This window comes from Pleuronectes platessa, chromosome 15, assembly GCF_947347685.1.
Source record: "Pleuronectes platessa chromosome 15, fPlePla1.1, whole genome shotgun sequence".
In the NCBI taxonomy this organism is placed as follows: domain Eukaryota; kingdom Metazoa; phylum Chordata; class Actinopteri; order Pleuronectiformes; family Pleuronectidae; genus Pleuronectes; species Pleuronectes platessa.
The window spans coordinates 2764763-2789313 of NC_070640.1; the positions used below are offsets into that span (position 1 = coordinate 2764763).

General features: G+C 46.5%; 1 protein-coding gene across 1 annotated transcript in view; it reads left to right on the forward strand.

The window, feature by feature from the left end:
* Window positions 1–1097: 1097 nt before the first annotated feature.
* Window positions 1098–24551, forward strand: part of tmem132e (transmembrane protein 132E) — a 100576-nt gene continuing 77122 nt past the window's right edge. The window contains exons 1-2 of the mRNA XM_053442420.1: window positions 1098–1569; window positions 2041–3016. Of these exons, the coding sequence (XP_053298395.1) occupies window positions 1491–1569; window positions 2041–3016 (1055 nt within the window). The 5' untranslated portion in view covers window positions 1098–1490. The remainder of the gene's footprint in view (window positions 1570–2040; window positions 3017–24551) is intronic.

A 24551-nucleotide genomic window follows, 5' to 3' on the forward strand; every position in this document is an offset into this window, starting at 1 on the left:
ACCTCGAGGAACTTTGTGCGCCTGCTGCACATATTTGTCGCTTTTAATTGTGATCAAGACGAGAGCAGCTCCTCTCTCTAAACACACGTGCACGCATTCCAACGTGCACACATTCCTGTGAGGTGGAGGGCGTTCGATAGAGACTCCACGGCCTCTAAGCAGCTTCTCTCATCATTATAGTTCCTGCAGACTTCTCTATGGCTACGACTGCTCATTTGTAAGTGTGGGATGTTTCCCCGGCTGCGGCTTCATCTTTTGTTGCACCCACTGTTTGCCATTCAGTTTATGGGGCCCACACACACACACACACTCACACGAACACACACACACACACACACACATGAATCCCTCTCTCTTTTATTATGGGAATTCCAGGCACATGTGAGTGAGGCAGGGAGGCAGTCCAGGTCCCCCTCCCCCTCCAGCTGGTATCCCCTCATTCTCATGGATTTCTCAGGGGGCTAAAGCAGACGAAAAGAAGGGGGAGAAAGAGGAGGAGGGGAAGAAGGAGAAGGAGGAGGAGGAGAAGGGAAAGAGAGCTGGGCTAATTCATCAATAATCTTTACCTAATCCCTCCCTCTCCCCTTCTCCCTCTCACTTACTCTCTCTCTCTCTCTCGCTCGCTCTCTCTCTGCCTGGAGGCATTCAAGCAATACATCCATCCCCCGCCCCACCTCACACACACACAAACACACACACACTCACTCACTCACTCACACACACACACAAACACACAGCCCTTGTACTCACTTGCATGCACACACACATTCGAGTCTGCCCAAACACGTCCAGAGAGAGAGAGAGAGAGAGAGAGGATGAATCGGGCTGCAGAGTGTTATTTCTTTCACCTCCGTCTCTCTGTGTGTGTGTGTGTGTCTGTGTGTGTGGTGTAAGTCTAGTCCTCTGAGGGGTTGTGTGTCTTAGCTCTGACCGGGAGCTAAAATGGTGATTATAGACTAGAGACTAGGTGTGGCAAGATGGGGCGGCGTCAGAGGCTTTGTCTGTAGTTCCCGTGCAGCCCACCAGCCGGGAGGAGGAGGCTCCGCCTGTCGATCAGGAGCCCGACCCGGAGCCTGGCTCAGTCTGGGATTGACGGAGTCGCGGCGTGAGGCTGAACCACGCTCTCACAACCAAGACCAGCCACGGGGAATCAGACAGGCACAAGTTCAAGAAGCCCAGAACCTTTGTAGCCGGCTTCAAGGACACGACCAAGTGAAGAGCCGCTGGAGCATACTGCTGTTCTTCTTCTTCTTCTTCTTCTTTTTGTATTGCCCTCCCTCCCTCATTTATTCTTCTTCTGCAACACATGGCAGAGGTTCTCTTGAGAGGAGCCGAGAAGAAGAGGACAAAGTTCTGTGGAGCGCCGGCTGAGGAGCGAACCCACCGGAGGAGGAATTAATAAGATCCCCTTGATTTTTTTTTCTTTTTTCTACTTCTTCTTCTTCTTCACATTTAAAGAATGAGATCTCAATGATAAAACCAGTTGGAATATGGGACTTTTAATATTTGCTTTGGACCATGGGGACAGGCCACTATGTGTTTGTGCTCAGCTCTGGGTCATTTTGATAAGTATGTCTCTTTTTACTCGGCTTGTTCTTTTAATGACTTTGATTTAGCTCCGGCGTTGTTACTGGTTTTTATTTTAAAGTTTCCGTGAGAGTTTGACTCTTTGCTGTTTTTTTAAAGTAATCCTGTGGGTTTCACATGGGTGAGAAGCTGTGATCCTACGAGTTGTTATCTCCCAGAGAAACATCTCACACCTTGTTGATGTTGATTCACTGGACGACCTCTGACCCGGGTGCTTGACATGTATTGGCCTGTTATCATCTGATTAGTGTGTGTTGACCTCGTGCTCCTCTTCCCCCCTCCAGCTGTCTGAGTAGTGACTTCCTGCTCATATCTCATTCATTGTTCTCCTCTTTGTATCTTTTATCCTCCGACAAACTTTAACCCCTTGTTTTCAAGAGTGATAAAAGTTGTTTTAAAGTTGTGTTTAGAAGTTTAACCTCCCTCTTCTTCTTCTTCTTTCTGTCCTCGCAGCCCTTGCAGGGAAAATCTTTCCAACCACCTCGAACGCCTTCCTCAGCTCCTCGGCGATGACGGCCAGCCCCTCACCGCCCAACGTGTACCTGCCCGCCAACTTCAAGATGTCCAACGCACAGCTGGCGTTCTTCTTACGAGAGGTGCAGACCACAGGACCATCGGTTGGCGGTGGCGGTGGCGGCGGTAGGAGCAGCAGTGGCCCCAGCGCTGGACACCCGCTGCAGCGAGCTGAGAGTTTTGTGGTTTTCCAGACTAAAGACCTCCCTGCCATCAACATAACCTTTGGGCCTTACGCCAGCGACCAGGCCCTCACCAAGGAGTTGCTCCAGCCAGCTAGTCCTCTGGATATCCCCGGGCAGCTGACGGTCAACTGGAAGGTGCGGGCCTTCATCGTCCAGGCCCGGGTCTTCTCCAACAACCCCACGGTCCAGGTGTTCTTCTACATCGCAGGCCGCGACTGGGACGACTTCAAGGCTGAGGACAAGATGCCCTGCGTCCGTCTGCACGCCTTCCGGGACGTCCGTGAAATTAAAACCTCCTGCCGCATGAAAGGCAACCTGGCCCAGTGCTTGGCTCAGCTGGATCTGCCTCCGTCCTGGTTTAACACCAACGTGGCCCCACTGGGCAGGAGGAAAGGCTCTGGTGACGGGCTCCTGGACGGGCTCACCAGTGAGACCCTCCAGGCCGAGCTCTACTACACTCTCCACGAGCCCAATCTGGAAGGGGAGTGCAGTGAGGGTTCGGGTCACAGGGGTGGCGGGGCTTCCAGGGGAGAACCTCTGTCACAGCACCCCCTGCTGCGCATTGGGAGCATCAGCTTGTACCAGGCCAGTCAGGAGCAGCTGCTGGTGGACAAGCAGCTGGACAAGAACATGTTCCTCAGGCTGCCGGAGAAGCCCCTGAAACCCGGAGAGACCCTGAAGATCTTCCTCTACCTGATGCCCAACTCCACCGTGGAGCAGTTCAGCCTCAAGTAAGTCTCGTTTTAAATGCACAGTCCGAGAGCTGCTGTGCCTGAATGTCACATTTAATGTGTTTACATTCACACGTTCACACATCGGAGAAGGAAACATCTGATCGAGCTGTTTACTTCCACGGCAGAAGCTCATCCTGAGTTTTCCTGCTTCCATGCAATCATTTCCACAAGTCTCATTGATTAACAGATTATTTCTGCAGCTTCCAGGTCGACTCCAACGTGAGTCATCGCTCTCCAGTCGTAAACTACAGTCTTATGTCTCTCTTTATAATTACGCTCACACATAATCGTCTGCAATTTGGTTTCCTCTGAAGGCGGCGAGGCTGCGTGTAAACAAACAGTCTGATGCTGCGTCGTGTGAAGTCCCCGGTTCAACGGCTTATAGGAAATATAGGATTCACACAAATAGCTCACGATTAATGGAATAATTATCACAGCACGTTCCATTACAGCCTCTGTCTCCAGCCAGGTTCAAGGCACATAATTAGATAAAGGTTATTGCATTATAACAATATTAATTGTGGGATTTAATGCTATTATAAGATCAGAGCGTGCACGTTGATTGTGGCCGATGGTACGTCATTCCTCTTCATGCAGTGTTCTGTGTTCCAGCGTCATTTATGTTCATTTTAGGCCAAATGAGAACGTGATCACATATTTCATCCGTCTCGTTGGTTTCTCCTTCACGAAGCCAAGCGACGTGTCAGGAGTAATTAAAGTCAGGTGAGATAAAGAGGAGGCGACGGGGTTAGAGTGTGGCAGCAGCGTGGAGTTCACCTCCTCAAGTGGAGGCGGAACACGGAGAGATTTATTCTTTTCCTCTCAGGACGGGATTGTGTGAATAATTTCCAGGGAAGTGCGACTCAGAGCAGTTTGTGTTTTAAAGCCCAGGACCTGTGTTTGACCAGGTAATGCTCCTGGATCAGTCACAGGCACTTTCACTGCACTGGAGGAAAAAAAGCTAAATCCTCAATATAAGTGGGAAATATTATCATAGATCTTTTGACACATATATATATTTAATAGGTAATGTAGTTGTGCCTACAGCTACACACTTCCTTATTCCCCATTTTTAAATAATATAGCTGGTGCTCGTTATTTAAGATACAAGGCAAACGCTTAACCTGTACAGTTATGATATGATCATCACGTTTCATGTCACTTAAATCAATTAAATCTATATTTTTCATAGTAATCAAGATAAAATATATAACAGATATCAATTGAAATGTCTAAAAACCATTTAACCTATGTTATATATCTGTTGAATGATATGTACGATGAAGGAGAAACCCACACGTTAGCCACGTAGCCAATTAGCTCTCTTCTCCCTCCACTGTTTGTTATGGTCACTCCTGATGGATTATTAATCAACCACTTTGCTGCTGTGTAATCGTGAATTAAACTTTAATGCATGACCTCATCCCTTGATCATGATTTGAGCCTGAGTTGTGAGACAACAGCTCCCATGATGCCGCGCTGCTTCATGACGTCATCGCACCAGGTCTTTTGTTATCGTTTGAATTCATGGACCCGCGATTGTTCAATTATTAACTATAAGGCCGCATTTAATTAGCACTGGCTGTATTCAATCGAATTCTGTATAGATGGCTTATGAGGAAATCATTTAACTGGCAAATGCATGGAGTTTAATGTCTCTTTGCAAATGAATGCATGTGTAATGTGTTGGCATTTGTATTAGCATATAAATGGCAAATGCCCAGAAAACTACAAATATTTACAAAACTTTATCCAGGGATCATTTTGTAAATCCTCCGGTGGCGTTTGATACAGTTTTGAAAAGGTCTCAAAAGCATGAAGGGCCTAATAAGATAAGATAAGATAAGTTAAGATAAGATAAGATAAGATAAGATAAGGAAATCATGAGTTTTTGACATTGGACCGTTTCAGAACAATCTGGTGCAATAAATATATATTTTCTTAATATCTGAGGAGAAGGAACGAGAGGCTCATCACGGCACTGCACTCTCTGCACCCCCCCCCCCCCTCGATTGTCAATGCAATATTCAGGGTTAGAGAATAAATGATTATTTGCACTTGACGAAGCTCGAGGAGGGAAAGTGAGTTCTCTCTCGCTGCTCGTGGGCGTGAAGGCGGCACCGAGAATAGAAACGGGAGGAATCTATTATCAGTAAGTAACCTGATGATGAAACACACTGTAAATGTGACAGTTGTAATCTTTACAGGATCTCTGGAAGACTTGCAGAGTATTAATTAGAGCTCAATAACTCATTACAGGCTCTGACAGAGAGTGGCTCATTAGAAGTGATTCTCTCGACTGTAAAAGTCTTTGACTGATTATCACACAAACAGATAAAACACCTGAGGAGACTTTTTTCATATTAAAACACAACCACAGTTTTCAAACTACAACTTGTGTTTCCAAAAACCTCAACAGCTACTTCCTTTCTTCTCGTTTATGCATTTGCAAATAGAAATACTTGTTTGATATCTCTTCATGATCTCAGAAATGGGATTTATCTATAACTACACCTCTGGCCAGAAAGTTTTACATAAAGGAATTCATCATTAATTGAACAGTTAATCAGGTTTCTGAGTTTCACCTCATCTTACTTTACACACGTTCTAACTGTCGTCCTTTGGGGGCAGTTACAAAATATTTAATCAAGAATCCAGAAGAATGATTTAGATTTGATCAGATCTTGTGAAGCGAGTTTCACGTTGGACAAGTTCTGTCTGAGGTTGTTTCTTAACTTCTGCACTTTGTCCTCAGTCATAGAAGATGCACGTTCAACCCGGTGGTCACGTGGTTTCTTGGATTTCGACCGGTTTCTAATCTGAAATTAGTTTAAGAATTAAGCTTCTGGAGGATTTTAAAGAATTTAAATGCATCCTTGTGGTTCTTCTTCTTCTTGTAACTAGAGGAGAGCGTGACCCTTCCTTATCAGAGTCCCAGGAATCCCAAGCATTTGTCTTCACACCCTCCGAGCAGCATTTACACTCATTCTAACTCCCCCTCTGTTAGATGTACAGTAGCATCCGGTGTCAGTCATTACATTGTCCTGACTGAGCTTCACTTTCACACCTTCATGGAAGTTCTCCACCTCAATGGTTTGACTCAATCACAGAATCCAGCGTGCGGCGGAGTGACAAACTTGCAGCGAGTGTTTGTAGAACAAGGCTTCACCGCGTCCCCCAGCCTCTTCAAACATTTAGCTGAGCATGTTAGCATCGGTGCAACGTCTGTGAGCCCCCCCCCCCCCCCCCCCCCCCCCGTGAGGGACGCAAGTGAGCAGTGAGACAACACAAGACTTAAAAAGAGAAGGAGCCCGGAGAAGAAAGCACAGCCTCCTGAGCGACTCCACTCGATCGGGTGTGAGTTCAACACTTCTGTGAGACGACTGTCGAGTCGAGGAGGATTATTAAAGATGCAATGAGAAGCGTCTTTTTAAAGATGAATCCGAGGGCCTCCTCGTTCTCCTCCGACTCTCCCTTCTCCTCCGTCTCTCCCTCCAGGTCTCCTCCTCTCAGTCACGCTGCTTTGAAGATGTTTGACTTGTTATTGTCGACGCCGGGAACTCGGAGGCCAGAGCTCGGCTGCTTCTGGAATCTGCCCTCGTTTCTCTCACCGCGGCTGCAGTGACGCTGTCGGAAATGAGCGTTGTGTGTGTCTGTGTGTGTGTGTGTGTGTGTGTGTGGGAGAAGTGATGTGTCAAATTTAGTTACCACGGTCATACAATAATAATACGCAGCTGTTTTTAAACTCTCCTCCGCTCGTCCTGGTTCCGACTCCTTCTTCTTCTCTGGATGAGTTTTCCGTTGCATTTAAATGTCCTTTAATTGACGGAGATGTTTTTCTCCTCACCGTCGCACATCGATGAACAACAGCAGCAGTGACATCATCGCTCCACGGTTCTCATTGTCATGCACGTGGATTGAATTCAGTTTCTCCACTGGAGACAGGACTGTGATATCTGAGAAGTGAGTTACTAAACTGATACTAAGGCAAACTGCTCAAATCTAGGGCAGTTATATTATACGGTACTGTCATATGAACCAGCTTCAGATACTGGTTCATGTTTCCTCTAACCAGTATCTTTTATTTTACCCAGTAGCTTTATCTGGGTTCAGGGGCCCACAGCTCTGACCTGAGATCTGCACAATCAGTGAAGTCTTTTAAATAAAGTCTCAAAACATAGTTAGTTAATTTGAGTACATGGTTTTATAGTAAGCAAACATATTTATTGTTATTTATTATTGCTTATCTTTTGAGGGTTGTGGGGTTTGGCCTGAACATGGTGACAAACATACAGACACGGCGGGGGGGGGGGGGGGGGGGGGGCCTGACCGAAACCCGACCCCTCCTGCTGTGAGGTTGACGGCGAGCGAACCACTGCACCACCGCGCCGCTTCCCGTTGCTTAATTTACGATAATGTGATTTGCGGTGTCGCTTGTAGTGAGAGAATTATCACCCGACTCTGCAGATTTATGATTCTCATTAGCTCCTCTCTTCTTTTTCATATTTTTGTGCTCATTGTTTCAGTTTTCTGGGCCACAAACTCTGCTCCTGCCGACCTCCTTTTCACCTGCAGCAGGGACACTTCTATAAACCCACTGGTACCGGCTCAATACAAAGTTAGATACCGGGTAGTGAACACAGTGCAGGATTCACAGTAATGGCTGAAGAGAAAGAAAGTTTATGGGTGACGGGGCTAAGTTTACACATCTGCATAATGTTGTCTCAGATAAGCTGTTTTCAGACTTTAACTTTTCCGAGAGTTTTCCTTTCACATATGAAATAATACCCGGATGTTGTTCCGTTCAGACACGATTAGAACAACATGAAAATTTCCCAAACATTCTGGTGATGGACGGATCAAGTCTTGTTGTCTTTCTACGTGTGTGGCTCCTCTTATTTAATGTTCATCTTTTTGTGTGTTTCACGTGTTCTGACAGATCTGAAAGCAGCTCGTGAAACATTAGAAATCAGTCATATCTCCAAAACATATGTTTCTTCTTCTGGTTGTTACAGCGTCAATGATCATTTCACAAATTCCATTCTAAATGCAAAGCTTTGGCAGATTATCTTCACAGTAATTTCTCATTAGTGAGCATCAATTGTCTGGATGCATGAATTAAACCTTGTCTCCAGATGTTCTCCGTCCTGTGTGATAAGTCGGCCCCTCCCCATGCACTGTCCAAAGGTCTCTGATTGGCTGTTAGCCCACCTGGGTCGAACACAGTGCTGTAACAACAGGTCGTTTTAAATGAGCTACAACCTGAAGCTCCTGCTGCTTGACAATCTGACACGCCATTAGCATGTGTGTTATCACAGTGCATGAGCCTTTTACCCTTGTGTGTGTGTCTGTTTGTCATCTGTGAGCGCTCAGCCTCCACATCACAGCTAAATGTTTGTTCCCCGACACAAAGCTGGAACCTGCAGGCTGCTCCCTCTAATGAAATGATCTTTATTTCCTCTGGAGCTCACCTTGCTTTGCCAAAGAGCTGCAGCCGGTGAACAGCCAGAAATATTGTCCCCTGTTTTATTCATGGGGGGGGGGGGCGACAACTTGGTTGCAGAATATCAAAGACTGGAAGAGTAAGTAGCTTAACCTCAATAAGACTTTAAACTGCAGCGAGGTCACTGCATGCATGTGGATGGAGTCGATATTGAGCTGCCCATTTAGATTTCGGCGACTCACTGACATTTTCGCTGAAGTAAACACCGCATGTCTCAGTGCACACACACACACACACACACACACACACACACACACACACACGAGCTGTGTTCATATTATCCTGATCTTCTGGAAACAGTGCAGTGCTCCGGAGCCCTGGGTGTGACATGCAGTATTCAAATGTCCTGGCTCCAAACATAAAGGCTGGAGGAGAGAGAGCGCAGTGGAAGCCAGGGAGAGTGACCCACATTCAGTCGGTAGTGGCTTCAACCCCGGCAGCGAGGAGGCGGCTGCTCGCGCCGCGTAGGGGAGCATCGCCACTTCCCGACCCCAGCCTCTGCTTCCTGACATCAGCCTCTGCTTCCTGACCTCATCCTCTGCTTCCCGACCTCAGCATCTGCTTCCTGACCTCAGCCTCTGCTTCCCGACCTCAGCCTCTGCTTCCCGACCTCAGCCTCTGCTTCCCGACCTCAGCATCTGCTTCCCGACCTCAGCCTCTGCTTGCCGACCTCTGCTTCTGCTTCCTGACCTCAGCCTCTGCTTCCCGACCTCATCCTCTGCTTCCCGACCTCAGCCTCTGCTTCCCGACCCCAGCCTCTGCTTCCCGACCTCAGCCTCTGCTTCCCGACCTCAGCCTCTGCTTCCCGACCTCAGCATCTGCTTCCCGACCTCAGCCTCTGCTTCCCGACCTCATCCTCTGCTTCCCGACCTCAGCCTCTGCTTCCCGACCTCAGCCTCTGCTTCCCGACCTCAGCCTCTGCTTCCCGACCTCAGCCTCTGCATCCCGACCTCAGCCTCTGCTTCCCGACCTCATCCTCTTCTTCCCGACCTCAGCATCTGCTTCCCGACCTCAGCCTCTGCTTCCCGACCTCAGCCTCTGCTTCACGACCTCAGCCTCTGCATCCCGACCTCAGCCTCTGCTTCCCGACCTCAGCCTCTGCTTCACGACCTCAGCCTCTGCATCCCGACCTCAGCCTCTGCATCCCGACCTCATCCTCTGCTTCCCGACCTCATCCTCTGTTTCCCGACCTCATCCTCTGCTTCCCGACCTCATCCTCTGCTTCCCGACCTCATCCTCTGCTTCCCGACCTCATCCTCTGTTTCCCGACCTCATCCTCTGCTTCCCGACCTCATCCTCTGCTTCCCCACCTCATCCTCTGCTTCCCGACCCAGCCTCTGCTTCACGACCTCAGCCTCTGCATCCCGACCTCAGCCTCTGCATCCCGACCTCATCCTCTGCTTCCCGACCGCAGCCTCTGCTTCCCGACCTCAGCATCTGCTTCCTGCCAGCTCTGTGCTCCCTCTCTCTCTCATTGTCACAGTCAGTGTCGGCTCCTCTCCTCCCGACGCTGTGATGGGACATGTCAGCACCTCTCGCCTCGCCTCAGATCATATGACTCGGGAAGAGATGCCTCTGCCACGGGGCCGTGTTGTCAGGACGCATCGGGCGACACGCTGCTTATCCACAACTCGTCTCTGATGGAGGAGGAAGAGGTCAGCGGCGTGTCGCTCGCCTCAAAGTGCTTCCACTTTCCCGATGACAAAATAAAACACGGCCTCTCCATTAGGGCCGTAGTGGAACGCAGCACCATTACTGCCCCTGGTGACGTCTTTGCAAAGTCCCAGAGCAACCAATCAGGGATCTGTCTCGGCTGTCAATCATGAGGTTTTCACTTTGTTTTTTAAAATCCTCAAACAAGTAATCACAGCTGAACCACATCTCCTACTGGGAGGAGACTGGTTCGTGACCTGTAGATAACCCAGTGCTTCCTGTGAAGTCATTCAGCCTCGTTCTTAATCGTGCAGAGACGAGCTTTATTTATGTTCCTCTAGTTTCTGTGTTAAACTCATATCTGCCGGGGCCTTGTTGATCTGCACTTTGTGTCTGATACTTTGTGTTCAGAGCGTTTTGAGACAAACAAACTGGGACCAGAGCTCATTTTAATTAGTTACACATTCTGTCTCACTCAACCCACCGGCCGCAGAGTTCACCGGGGGTCAAGCGTTCACTTCTAAACTCATTAGGAAGCTACACACAATCTATTAATGCTTCTCCCACCCTGCTGGAAATATGACTGTTTGTATTATTCACTTTTGTTTGCATAGTGAATCAGGAGACACGAGGTCTGAGTTCTTTAACCCTGTGTTTCTCATTAGTTCAATGGCCATGCAGGAATCTGATTGGTCCTGGACCTTAAAGAGACAGGAGGTAAAACCCAAGTGTTTGAGACAGAGGCTGAAAAGAGGAGCTGCAGCAACAGGGCATTTTAAGGGAAGGTGATTTCTAAACCTTTTAAAAATAATAACACTTCTTCCCTCTGAATATGATCAGAATCTGTTTCCTTGTCGAGAGCCAGAGAAGCTAAAGAAAGCAAAGCTCCCAAAGCTTCTAAAGGAACCAAATATCAATCTGAATAATACAATGTGATAGTGATTCCTGAGAGCTGCTGGAAACCATGTGACCAGAGCTTTTTTCACCCATTAACCACTTCATCCAACTTGAGTGAAGTCCTTCTGACAGCGTTAATCATGCTGGACCTTTGTGATGAGGCTCTGGCTGTTTTATTATTTATTTATTTCCACTTTTACTCACTCGCCAGGAGATTTCAAAACCTGAATTTCCTCGCTATCTTTTATTTCCATTTCTAGTTCTCAGCATGAGGTCATCTCTGTCGCCTGAGTTGCTTTTTATTAATCCATTTTAATTAATGTAATGTAAAATAAGGAGCGGGTGGTGTTAACTCAAGCTCTCTGCCCGGTTCCTCTGCATCGGTTTTAACGCTTTTATCAAGAGTTAGTCCGCAGATTAGCAATGAAAGCTCTGCCTCTGCAGAAATGTATATCATTATTTTTGGCCATTAGATTGCATTAGTCTAATGGAAGCTGTAATCTTAGAGGTGAGGTGCAGCATACAAATCTTCACCGAGCATTCCATTTCATTATCAACCCCTTAGCTTGAATATTTCATGCTGTGTTGTCGCTGATGGACTCGCTCATATTCGTCTCATGCTTTGTGAAATCAGTTGATTTGTCCGACGGGAGGATGAACACAGACCTGGGCTCCTTCTCTTCTTTTCCACCTTTTCCCATGAATATTTGAATATCGCCCGATCCTCCCGCAGAGTGTGAGTTTATCGAAAGTGCCCGAGAGACAAATTGACAAAAGGCTCAGAGCTGCTCATTTCCTCAGGTATAAGAAGCCTGTTCCTTTTTCCATCTCTGTAAATAATTTTTTCCCGAGCCCCCGAACGTAACTGCTTTTAAATCTCGCCATCGAACCAAATGTGTTTGTTCCCGTCCCTCTCGTCTGGACAGGTTTATGTTCGGTCTCCACTTCCCAGAAAATGCCTTCGATTGTGCTGCAGTTTAAGAAGTGAAATACACCTCCCCAGGAATGGAGATGTATTCTGTGCTCTGCTCTTTGCTGCAGTCTCACAGCGGACTGGATTTATGATCACACTGGAGCCCACGTTGTCCTTGATGTCTTTGTCTTGATTGTTGGTTATATTAAAAAAGTCCTGATGACGCTCTCATAGATCTGAGAACGTCTTCGTTGGAATTTATGGCCCCATAACAAAAAGGTGACTCTTGTTTTGAAAATCGTGTGTTGCATCATAAGAACATTACTTATTACTTGTGACTGGTCAAGACTAAATAATTATGTTTCTCAGAATTTCTAACCGAGTCACTGTGACGTCGCCCGTTGGTTTGTGAGCGGCCATTTTGAAGCCTCGGGCGTTGCATTTTGTCCGGTGCCATCTTGGTTAGTTGAAAACAGAGCCATATATGGAGGAGCAGGGGGTGGGGCCTGATTGAGAGCTCCACCCACCTACAACTGTGGGCACCCATTGGACGCTACCAGCTGTCACTCACGTGGTATCTGTGCCACCAATGCATTCAGGGATTTATTGACTGAATCATGAATATGACTTTAAACTAGAGATTGAGACTTTAACTAATTTTCTCATAGACTTCAATAGAAACTGACATATTTTTTGTCTCTGAACATTTGACAATGTTACCGGACGTAACCTGAGATTCAGCTTTGGATGATATGTGGTTTATTAAATGAAATGTGTGCATTGCTGTGATATGATCTAGAAACACAGCCGATGTAAATACAATCAGGAAATCCCTCGAGATTTCAACTCATCCAGAAAAAAACATTTATACTTTGTGTTCGTGGCTCCATTATGAGAAACACTGGATGTGAACTCCAAATGAGAAACTCTCTGTGGGCACATGAGTCAAAAGATTAACTTAAAAAAAGAAAGAAAGAGAGCAAACAGAGTGTTTAATACTCAAATAGCCACAAACGTCTCTGATGAACAGCAGCTCTGCGTGAAGAGTCGTCCAAATCACCCCTCACATCCGGGAGAGGCTGATTAATTCATCAAGGAGCGTTTGGCGGCTGCTTGTAATCAGTTATCGGATTTAAGGACGCGTTGCTTCTTCTTCTTCTTCTTTTAACAGAAATTGTTTGCTGCACCATTAGATCATTTCTCCACTTGCACAAAGTCGTCCTGGTCCAACACACATACATCCACGTGGTTATCTGCAAAACCTGTAGGGGGTTTAGGGGACAGGACCCAGATAAGCCACATCTCCCACTGCCGGCCGCCACTGTTTACCTCCCCCTCCCTCTTTCATGTTGTCACAGGCTGAAATTGGTGAGGTTTTATTACTATCTTCTCCTCCCTCCATTCCTCCCGTCTCCATTTCATATATATTCTTTTTTATGAACAGTTTTGCCAAACCAATCTGTGGTAATAGACACGGCTCTATCCAGCGTGAAGGATCCCACTGCCCAGCAGGCCACAGTTTCAAAGGAGCCAGTGGTGTGGAGAAGTTGCATCTTTCCACTAAAACTAACTTTCTGTTTTAATGATGCACTCGGTGCCCTGAGTGACTGCTGCTTCTCCATACTTGTTATTTGCCCAAAAAAACTAAAAAATCGAACCCTTTGCTCCGAGATGAAGAGAATCCTTCTGTCCCGAGAGCGAGAGCCTGCAGGGGCGTGCACGGTGGGGTTCAGTTCTCCAGACGTGGAGTAATATCTGGATTCAAGGAAGCTTCTGTTTTTAAATTGATCCGAAAACAAGAAAAAGTTCCCTGGATTTCTTTTGGTTCCTCCTGTTTCAGGCTGTTGAGTCGCTTGTGGTCACTGTAAACACTGGAAAGTTGGAAGTCACAACACAGTGGAGAGTCGGTCACGAGGGCCGAGTACTTCTACTCCACGCTGACAGAAATACACCGTGGCAGCGTTCCTCTGCAGCATAATGGGAGTAATGGTCAGATAATGCACTGATCTCAATGGGAGGAATTCAGATAAAGACAGGATTGGGTTAATGCATATTCATAAAGCGCTGCTGCAGCCCTCCAGGACACATAATCTAATAATTGTCAGTGGATGAATTGGTTGTTCCGCTTCCTTCTGCAGGGCTGCACAATGTGCATGAGGAACCTCGTCACGTTTCTTTTTCCTGAGCCCATGTTCTCCACCGGCTCTCAGCTCACTGGATGACGGCCCCTCGCTCGCCCATGGGCCTGATTGTTCAGGGTTTCCGGCGTCCAAGTGGCCAACTCTGCCTGAAATGATCATTTTCTCTCTCAGTGATGTACAATAGCTTTTTCTTCTACGTCGGAACACGTGAGGCTTCGTGGCTTCAAGTGGCGTTTTGGCCCAGTTGGCACATTCAGACTCTTCGGATCCATCGTGAGGAGGATTTGATAATGAAGGTCTATTACAGTAATTATCAAAGCCGCCTCTGGCAGGGCAGGACTCTGCTGGACTTCACCCATCGCTCTGTAGCACGTCCCAGGTGGACGTGGGGGGGGCGTCGAGTCGTTAAAAGTTCCCACTGAGCTCTCGCTGCTTTAGATGTTAAATCACACGCTGATGTTTCTCAGGTTAAAGAAAGAACCGGTAGCTAATTGCTGTTGGATTTTATGGTGCCCTTTTTTTTTTTTTATCACTTCTGTTATATGACAACCTGGAAACCAGAGTTGAATTAGCAGCTTTGATAAATTATTTTAAACAATTAGCATTAGAATGTAGGATAGAGCAGCTGGGTTTTATTTTCACGCAGGAAGTGATGTATTAATTGTGCTGCCTTAATCACGTGTTTGTGTTTACAGCACGTCACCATAAACTCTCATGGTGTCTTCTACGTGTATGACACCACTCTTTGTGTATTCTTGTTGTGTATCTGTGTTTAGAACGCTCCCATTCGCTGGTGGAGCATCTCCTGCTGTGTCCTCACATCCTGTCCTCTGGACCTTCTGCAGACTTTCTCCTCGGGGGGGCTGCAGAAGGTCCAGAGGATCTCCTGGGTTCTGTGCATGATGGCAGCCGCACACACACCCTCCATCCAGGGGAAGCGTTTCTTATTCAAACATGATGCTCAGTGCGGTGGAGGGACATTAGGGAAGTTCAAAGGGATCCACACAATGCAGTGCTTCTTGGCCGCCGGCTGCTGCTGCTGCGTCTCGAACAATGTTGGAGCGATGTCTGAAAAACTGAAACCTCCATTTGTGGTCAGTGTTATTCAGTCTGACTGTCCCCTGTCCCCTGTCCCCCCCCCGCCCCCCCCCCTCTGTCCTCATCCCACCACGTGTGAAACCTTTTTTCCTCCTTTCATCTAATGTCTTTGTTCTTCTCGGGGGGAGGACTGGGCCCCGGAGCCGAGGTTCCCGCTGCTGGAAGGTTGTTACGTCGGCCTGATTTAAATTGGAATAATTCTGAGCACACTTCTCAAAAAACCGACGCCTCCCAGCGAACTAGGACAGATTTGTTATGGCCATTTGCTCTGCCCTCCCATGCTCTGTAATGGCTGCTTAGCGCTCCAGCCTCACAGCTCTGCACCGAGTCATGAACCCAAAAAACGTTTATTGGTGTCGTGATGCTTCCTCTCACGTTTCAGGGGGAGTGGGCAGCGCCTCCTCAAATCCTCGGCTAGGTTTAGCAGCGTGTTAGAGGAAGAACTAGAAAGAGCTCAACTCTCCCGTTTGAAGTCGCCTGTGTGAAGTGGACTGGTAACGCTTCCAGGACTGGTAATTCTCCTCGGTGTGAGGTTTTAGAGGCTGCGCTCGTCTTTGTTTATTCCTCTGTGGGACGTGTTTTGTTTCAGGAAGCAGTTTGTTCTGGTTGCAGCAGTAGAAAAGCAGCTTTCTGCAGCGGAGGGACCGAGAACAGCTTCGTTATTTCAGGCTCAAACTTCAGGAGGCTGGAGCTTCTCAGATTTGTTGTGTTGCAAACTTATTTACAGTTTCTGCGTCATGTGGAAAGATTCCTATGAACAAACCAGATGATGAGCAAAGGGAGAGAATGAGGTCAAAGTGGGGGTCAGAAGATCATTTTGCAAACTGACTCTCTGGATTGACTCGTCCTCTTTAACCCGGGGGAGTTTATACATGAGAAATATATTTTAGAATGATATTCAGGATCCGGTTCTGGACTGGTTACCTCTCATTGGGTTTGTGCTCAAAGAACAGAAAACCTCTCAGGTTCAGGTTCCAAAAGAAGATCACAGCCCAAGCTTCTCTCTGGTGGATATAACCTGCAAATAATAATAACCTTTAAATGTAGTAATACTGCTTTGATGTAGTATTATGTCCACTTGACTCACATTTGAGCAATTATCTGGTAAATAATACTATTTGATGTCATTCAGACTAATTTGTATATCACCTTTCACACTGGTTAGTACAGTACAAAGTTCCCAATTGACTGATGAGCTAAAAATAAGACAGAAAATCATCAAAATACTGAAAATCATATAATGTAAAATTGATTTCTCAGAGTAACAATCAATTTTATAAATTGAAGAGGAAAGTCACCAAAAGGAGATAAAAACATATAATAATATTAACAGATAACAGGTAAATCTAACTCATTACATGGCTGCAATAACATAAGTGAATAAAATAACAATAATGTCTCTAAATCTAACTTTTTAAAAGGAATAATTGAATCATAACTGACTAATGCCAATGAGGAGGTGTGTCCCATTGAGAGCTTATCATAAGATCGATATTAATGGGAAATTTTCCTTCACAGAAAAGATTACAGAAGAGCAAAAAGAAGAATTTCACAGTGAGAACTCAAAACACAAGGACTGCTGCCGAGTGAGCAGCCGTAAAACAATCAGAAAACAATAGCGCTGCATCTGTCAGAGGGATCAGAGCAGCCGCTCTGGATGTGACTGTTTGCAGAGCGGAGCTGTCAATGACTAATATGTGAGTCAATGGGAGGAGATAATAGAGGCAGGATAATGCAGCCGGCAGTAGAACAGAGTGTTACAGCGCCGGATGATACTTGACAGCGACCTGCTTAAACACCAGGCAGCTGCTTCCTCACCACTCACACCAATAAGCTGCTGTAAATAGAGACGGGAATGAAACGGCTCAAATTTAAAAACATGATATGGTGAGAATTACGTATTTGTTTCCATTTCCCAAAGGAGGTTATTTTTTGAAAGGATTTTTTACAAACTCGATGAAGGGATGAGACATGGACCTAGAAGATCATTTCTGTTTTACTCTTGGTGCAACTTACAGATTACATACATGTGCATTATTTCCCGTCTTCACTAGCAGGGACTTGTGTGTAATAAAGTCTCCTCATGAAGTTTCAACCACTTAGTATTTGTATCGACTACAGTTAACGACCTGCCTCCATTAGCTCTCCACCCACCCACGAAGTCAGGGACTCCAATAATCAGCCAGCCCACAGACTGGAGCCGGCTTCAAATGAATGTGACACCCACTAACGTTTGAAAACAAATGAGAGGATGCTTAATTAAAAAAGAGAGAGGCTGCTCTCTGCGTGGTGTCGTGAACACGCTGCATAAATACAGGAGGAGCTGGTGTTTATCCTGTTTCACGCTCTCGTGTCCAAACCGGTGTCAGAGGAGATTTAAAGACAATTTCCCACAAAACGATCCGGTCTCTGATTCTGTCGAGTAAAGAGGGTTTAAAGTCTAATGTCTCTGGAGCAGTTGTGTTACCAGTTAATCAGACAGTAAACACACTTTAAAGGAGACACACAATGTTCTTTATGTATTTTTAGTTTTGTGAATCTAAAAAACTTCTGCTCCTTGAAACCTCGTCAGTGGTTTAGGAGCTAAAACCAAATCTTTCAGACAGAGGCTGAAAATAGGAGCTGCAGCAATGGACAGTGATGAGTTCTGAACATGTGAACTTTTAGTTTAATTAAATTAAAATCATTAACCTGAACTTGAGATGATACTTTTCCTTTAAATCTCCTGCCCCAGACGTCTGTGCCACCTCCAGGTAACTGACAGTGTTGGATTTCCATTGAATTGTACTCAAGGTTCGATTCCAGGCCCTGAGAAGCCCGGGTGGCGGCGGCGGTGGCGTGCACACACAACTGTTAGTGATTAATTACGCCTCCTTCCAAACACGGGTGTGTACATTAGTCCGATCAGATGTGTTTGCAGTGAGTCGGTGATAGTTAGCGGATCCTCAGGCGGGCGCGCTAACAGCCTGGATTTAATTAGACACAAAGTCGATGGAAGGGGCCAATCAATTCACAGACAAATAATAAAAAGGTGATGGTAAAACCTGCAGTGTCTCAATGAGCAGGGACGCTCCTCTGTCTTTCATCCGTCCGGCTGCGTCCCACTTCAGCAGACAGGAGCATGTCCACATGTCCACATGTCCACACGTCCACACGTGGGCGTTGTGGAACACGCTAGGCGGTGGCGGCCGACCCACTGGGCCCCGGTGCTGGAGCTGTGTAAACACAAAGTACTCCCCCTCACCTTCCTCCACAGCGCCGGGCCCTCGGGGGGGAGGGCACAACAGCCACAGCACAGAGAGGTGGAGGCAGAGGGTGTTAGGGACCTGATGTCAGTTCCAATTGGCTCGCCCCCCCCCCCCCCCCCCCCCCCCACACACACACCACACGCCAAGCTCAAGACAGCGGTGGCGAGCGCCTGCCCGGCTGGGGACGGATAGAGAGGGACATTGGAAGCAGGAGACGGGTGTTTGAGAGCTAAGTTGTCTCTGCAGCCTCTCTCTTTCTCTCTCTTTCTCTCTCTCTCTCTCTCTCTCTCTCTCTCTCTCTCCCCCCCCCCCCCCACGTGATGCAGTCATGGCCCCTCGGAGATCTGAGCTGTTCCACATCAGACAAGGATCTGGACGGCGAGAGGAAGACACACTGTCCTCCACCGGCTCGCCACGAATTCCATTTCAACGCTCGTGTATCTATCTGGGGTTTCAGCATGAGAAAGAATAATTATCATCCCCCCCTCGTTCTGGGTGACATGTAGCAATTTCCTTAAGTAAATGAAGAGCTCATATCACGAACACGTGCATCAGACGCCTTCTCGGGGTGAGGCCGGTCGCGTGGTAACACGTTTTATGAAAGAATGGTAAATCCTGATGTTATCTGAATTCATAACCTCACGTCTGGAAGCAGAAAACGCCGCCAGGCTTTGATTGATCGCCTGATAAACGGATCTCTGAGGAATATTAATGGTGTTTCACGTTTGTTCTATTGTTGAATGTAATCAGAGACTCGGGCTGTGAGGAGTTAAATGAAACATAGAGCTCAGTGTGTTTGACTTTAACCACTTTGAACGTCTTTATTTCTTTTGTCATCATATCCCGAGTCTCACCGACACGTCTCGACTCGCCCTCACTCCCTCTCTCTCTCCGGCTCTTTCGCCGAACGGATGATTTTCTTGTCACAACGATTTTGCGCCGCAATAAACTTCGACTTTGTCTGATCTTCAAACCTGCGGATCTCAAAAGGGATTAACTGGGTTGATGCAAATCGGGTTAAGCTATCGGCTTCCTGATGCAGTGGCGGCTGCTGGGTAAGTGAATGACGGATCACGTGTCAGGATGGCGTGGAGGGTGGCGGGCAGGGAGGGGGGGGGGGGGGGCGGGGGGGATCACGACAGAGGGGGCGGTCCTCTCCGGGGGATTCATGGCGTATCGATTACATCCTAATTGCTGTCAGTGCACAGATTCTCCATCAATTACAAAAGGATTAAATTTAATATATGTTCTCAAAGTCAAAGTACAAGGTGCTGTTACCAGACACCACACGAGGTTATTGATTAGTGCTTTGAAATCGTTATTACATGAATATTACTCAGTAACTGAGACATTTAGGATCGTTATTCTATTCTACTCTATATTATATTTGATACAGTTTTTCTCTTCAACAAATGTATACACGTAATACTAGAAGAAGATGTTTGTTTTGTAAACTAGAAGTGTTTTATATTCCAGGAAAAGGAGCAGCTAACAGAAAACATCTATTATATTATATTTTAATACATTTTTACAGTTTTGTTGATGAAATACCAGAAGTTAATGTACATTTTGTAAATTAGATGTGTGTAGTTATATCAGAATAGAGGCCAAATGCATTGAGGTGTAAATATAGAAGTACATCTATTGTATTTTCTAATCTATTCTTTTCCCCACAAGTTTGTATATATTTTAAAATACAAGTTAGAGATGTTTTTTTTATCCCAGAAATGACACAAAAATGAAAAGTCTATCTCTTCTATTAGAAAACAAACTTATGGAGGAAAATAAGTAATTTCATCCTCAACAGAATTCCTCCTGGACTTCCCACAGCGTGTTTACATTAGTGCCATGTGGACAATTTACACGATGGAGATTAATTAATTCCTGCTCATTGGCTGGCAGGTGTCCTGAGTTTCCATGGTCGGTGTAAACCAGACGCTCTTCATCATGCAGATGTTCGGCTATGTTGATGCACCAGTAATGAACTTTAATGGTGGCCTCAATTTATGCACCAGCTGTTTTGCTAAAGAGCCCGGGAGTTTGTGTTGTTGTGCTTGTGCGACCGTTAAACACACAAACCACATTTCAGGCCCGGTGACATTTGTGAGGACGTGGATGTCCAAACAATTAATTAGGAAGTGGACACATTCTACTCATTTTAAAGTTGATAGATTTGATATAAATTCATAAATATTCCAAACTGATCCCATGTAGATGCTCCTGGTATCGTCTTGACACTGGTTTCAAACCCTTCTCCAGCTCCATCTCTGTACTGGGTGAATCTTTTGCGGTTCCAGATTGATGGTACGTGTGTTTTTCTTCGTGCAGAGATCAGCTGCTGTCACCTTCTGGTCCTCAGTGTAGCTGAAAGATGTATTTAAAACTAAAACCTTCACTTAGGGGCGAAAAATCTGTCTTTAAACTTCAAAGAAGCGACTTTTATCTTGATAATTACTGATATAACGATATGAAATTCTTATTTCCTCTTGCTGTATTTTGTGTTTCGCTTTTTTGTATCATTTTGTTCACACTGAAACAAGTTGGTTGAACACTCAGGTTATCCAACATTTATCCTACACACGGTCTTTGAGCAGAAAAATGTCATTTTGCTGAACCTGAATCTAAAAATAGTCTTTCCCCGGGTCAGGGCTCTGTAACCTTCCCTGTGAGGCGAGGAGACTGAAATACCACCACAGCTCTTTCAGGCGTTAAAATGCCGGTGGCAGTGTGCGGCGTTGTTGTCGCATCACTCACGGCACAGGACACCACAGACATAATGTCAGTGTCCGGGTGAATGAAGACCACGTCTGTGCCTTATGTGCGAGTGTGGAGGAAAACCAGGCTTCAGGTTTTATCTCCAGCTCGAGGAGCACTGTGCAGGAGGGAGAGGGAAAAGGAAGCTCGACTCTGGGTTACACAAAAGAATATGATGCTCTATGGTTACACAAAAAACAGCATATTGTGTGGTGTGAAGTAAAGTGTAGGGGCCATGAGGGATGCAATTTTGCATGTGTGCACGTGTGTGGTCGTATGCAACCATTATTTTTTTGTGTGTCTGCACCAGTTGGTCATCTGGGGAGAGCCCCCCCGGCCCCAGCCATCTCAGTCACGGCCTTGGCTGATTTTGCTGAGTTCCACGTTCGTGTCTGGGATTTATCATCTCCCACCCTGGCTGGCATTTTACGGTTTAATGAGCAGCAATCGGCCTCATCATCAGGGTCACTGACAATTACTGTACCTCCGCTTCTCCTCTGCTTAGTCTGCTGCCTCGGAGAATCTTTTATAAGGTTTAAGATGTTTCCAGAAATCAAAGAAAAGGGAAAATATGATGAAAGGTTAGAATCCAGATATTCTAGCTCCTCCTATAAACTGTTTTCAAACACACGCACTGAACTCCGGTTAATCTCCTGACATTCTCCGGAGGGGGAGGACACGGATGTACCCGTTAAAAAACTGTTGGTTAAATGTCGGGAATGAGCAAAACGAGGATTCACCGGAAGCAACCGACACAAATCTGAACACGCAAAGAGGATTCTGCATGAAGAAGAGGAGAGAAACACGTAGAAGACACAAATTGATGAAGATTTAATCACGGATAGACGAGAAGATTCTCCGTGTTGTTCATATGTAAAAAGGCAAACTCACAAAAAAGGCTGTGAACATTTCATCCAAGTTTTAATTTAATTTCTAAAATCAGAAACTCTCATGATAAGAACATTGGAACAAAACACCATCTTCAGGCTGGAGCTTATCTTTTTAATGACCGAGGGGGTGTGACGACAAATTTGTGGGAGAATTTGGACGTATCTTCCCTTTTTTTAGCGAATTAACTAATTAATCTTGACTAAATTGTTGAGTTATTAAATTTAATCTAGAGGGAAACTCTGGAAAGTGTTTCTCTGGAAAGCACGTCTCACATTTATCAGCTCAAACTGCTCCCACTCGTCCAGACCCTCCACATCTGAAAAGAGCTTTTTGATGGAACATCTCTCCGCTCATCGCTCTTCACCTGCCTCAATTTCACCAGATCAGTTTCGTTCCACCGTTCTTCACCTCCACCCCCCCCCCCCCCCCCACCCACCCTATACCTTGTCTCCTCCCGTCTAATCTGTCCAGTTATCGCCTCGTAGAAACACACACACTCCCGGCTCCACTCGCGTCCTTTAGCAGCAACGTTCCTACACACTCGCATTAATTCTGTCGGAGGAGAGACCGAGGGACATGAATAATGACTTAGCCCTTGTTGCCTCGCTGTGAGAGCCAAGCATGAGGTTGTAGAAACACTTTACTTTGCATAATTTATTCTGCAAACTATACACACACAAAGAGACACACACACACAGGCAGCGTGAGGATGCACATATCACCCACAGTGGTGTTTATATAGACTTCATCTCTGATAACCAGCTCAGCACCACGTCCCCGTCACGTGTCTGCAGCACACGCCTCTCACACGGCTGCCGTGTTAAATGAAGCTTTATTGGTGGAGCCGTTGTTTTCTTCCTGTTGTTTGAAGAACAGACGCCGGCGCCTCCACCGCGCTCGGACGGAAAGATCAATATCAATTTCAGCTCCGTGTGTCTGGCGTCGATACAGGAGAGCTACTCCTCTGATCACCACGGGGGGGGGGGGGGGGCAGTAGGTTGTCTGGTTGAGAGCTTCCTGTTGTCCTCGCCCGGCTCTGCAGGAGGTTTCTCTCAGGGTGGTGTGCAGATCTTCATCCTGCTGCTGGTGGAGATGTTCTCCATCATCACAGGCCACAGAGCCACGGTGTGTTTACACTCACAGCAGCTCCAGAGGCTCATCATGTTGGAAGTGTGTGAAGAGACGGCCCAGTGTGTCAGATCTCTGCAGAACATCTCTGTTATTAGGGCAGCGGCTCCAGATCAATGCAGGAGAACCTTCACGTGAGAGTTTGGATAAGAATCTTAAATAAAGCCGGCTTTGTCTTGGACTGATGTGAACTCGGAGGCGAGGCGCTTCTCTCTCTCTCTCTCTCTCTCTCTCTCTCTCTCTCTCTCTCTCTCTCTCTCTCTCTCTCTCTCTGTGTAAGTTGGTCAAACATGCTCTTGAGGTATCCACTTCTTTTTTTATAGACTCATCTTAAAAAGATGTGCTCTGCAGCCACCTGCGCAGCTGCTGCTCCGGAGCTTTAGGGCCGCCACCAGCAGGACTCCATAAAGGAGGACACCTCTGCAGGGTGAAGTGGGTAAACAACACGGCTCCAGCTGCAGCTCCGGAGTGTGTGTGTGTGTCTGTGTGTAAAATGGACCATAAAAATATGCACCAGTTTGGCAGCTGCAGACTCACAAACACCAAACCTGAAACAGAAACCAATGCACGTTTAAAGCAGATAGACAAACACTTTTGGAAATCTAAATATTTTGGCCTCTGCAGCTTGTTATTGAGGATTTGCATCGATTATCAATATGCACACATCCATCATATGTTCAACCTGAATCCTTATGGAGATAATCTGTCACAACTCTTCATTAAAACAACTACATCTGCTCTATAGTTTGTTTACTTGTGCACTTATGTAATCCAAAATGTCTCCGATCCCGTCGTCTTTCCAAAGGAGACAAGCTGGACGCTGTCTTTTGTGTCTTTCCCAGAAAGTTAACGAGGGAGCAGGCGTGTGAAGTTCTCACCCCCCCCCCCCCCCCCAGATGATTTCAGGAGATTGTGAGTTCAGTGCAGGTCTCACAGCAGCTCTAGAGAGCGAGGAGCCCTGATTGGAAGCCGAGAGTCACACTTTGGATTTGATCGAGCAGCTCCCGACTCGTCAAAGCAACAATCGTCCTGTTGGCTGCTGAAGGACGTGGGCGTGTCCAAAGACAGTTTGTCTCTGGCAGGAAGCTGTGGAGCGTCGGCCCTCGCTCTCTGCATGGCCGAGCTTGTTGCCGCTCGATCTAACAACCGGCGAGCAGAAAGTTGTGTTGATGACAAAGCTAAAAAAAAAACAAATAAAAACACAACACACACCAAGCAGCGTTTGGGTTTCTGCTCGATCTGCTCCCGCAAATGAGCTTTTTTCTCTGTTTTTTGTTGTGATGGCAAATCGTAAAATCTCGGGGGG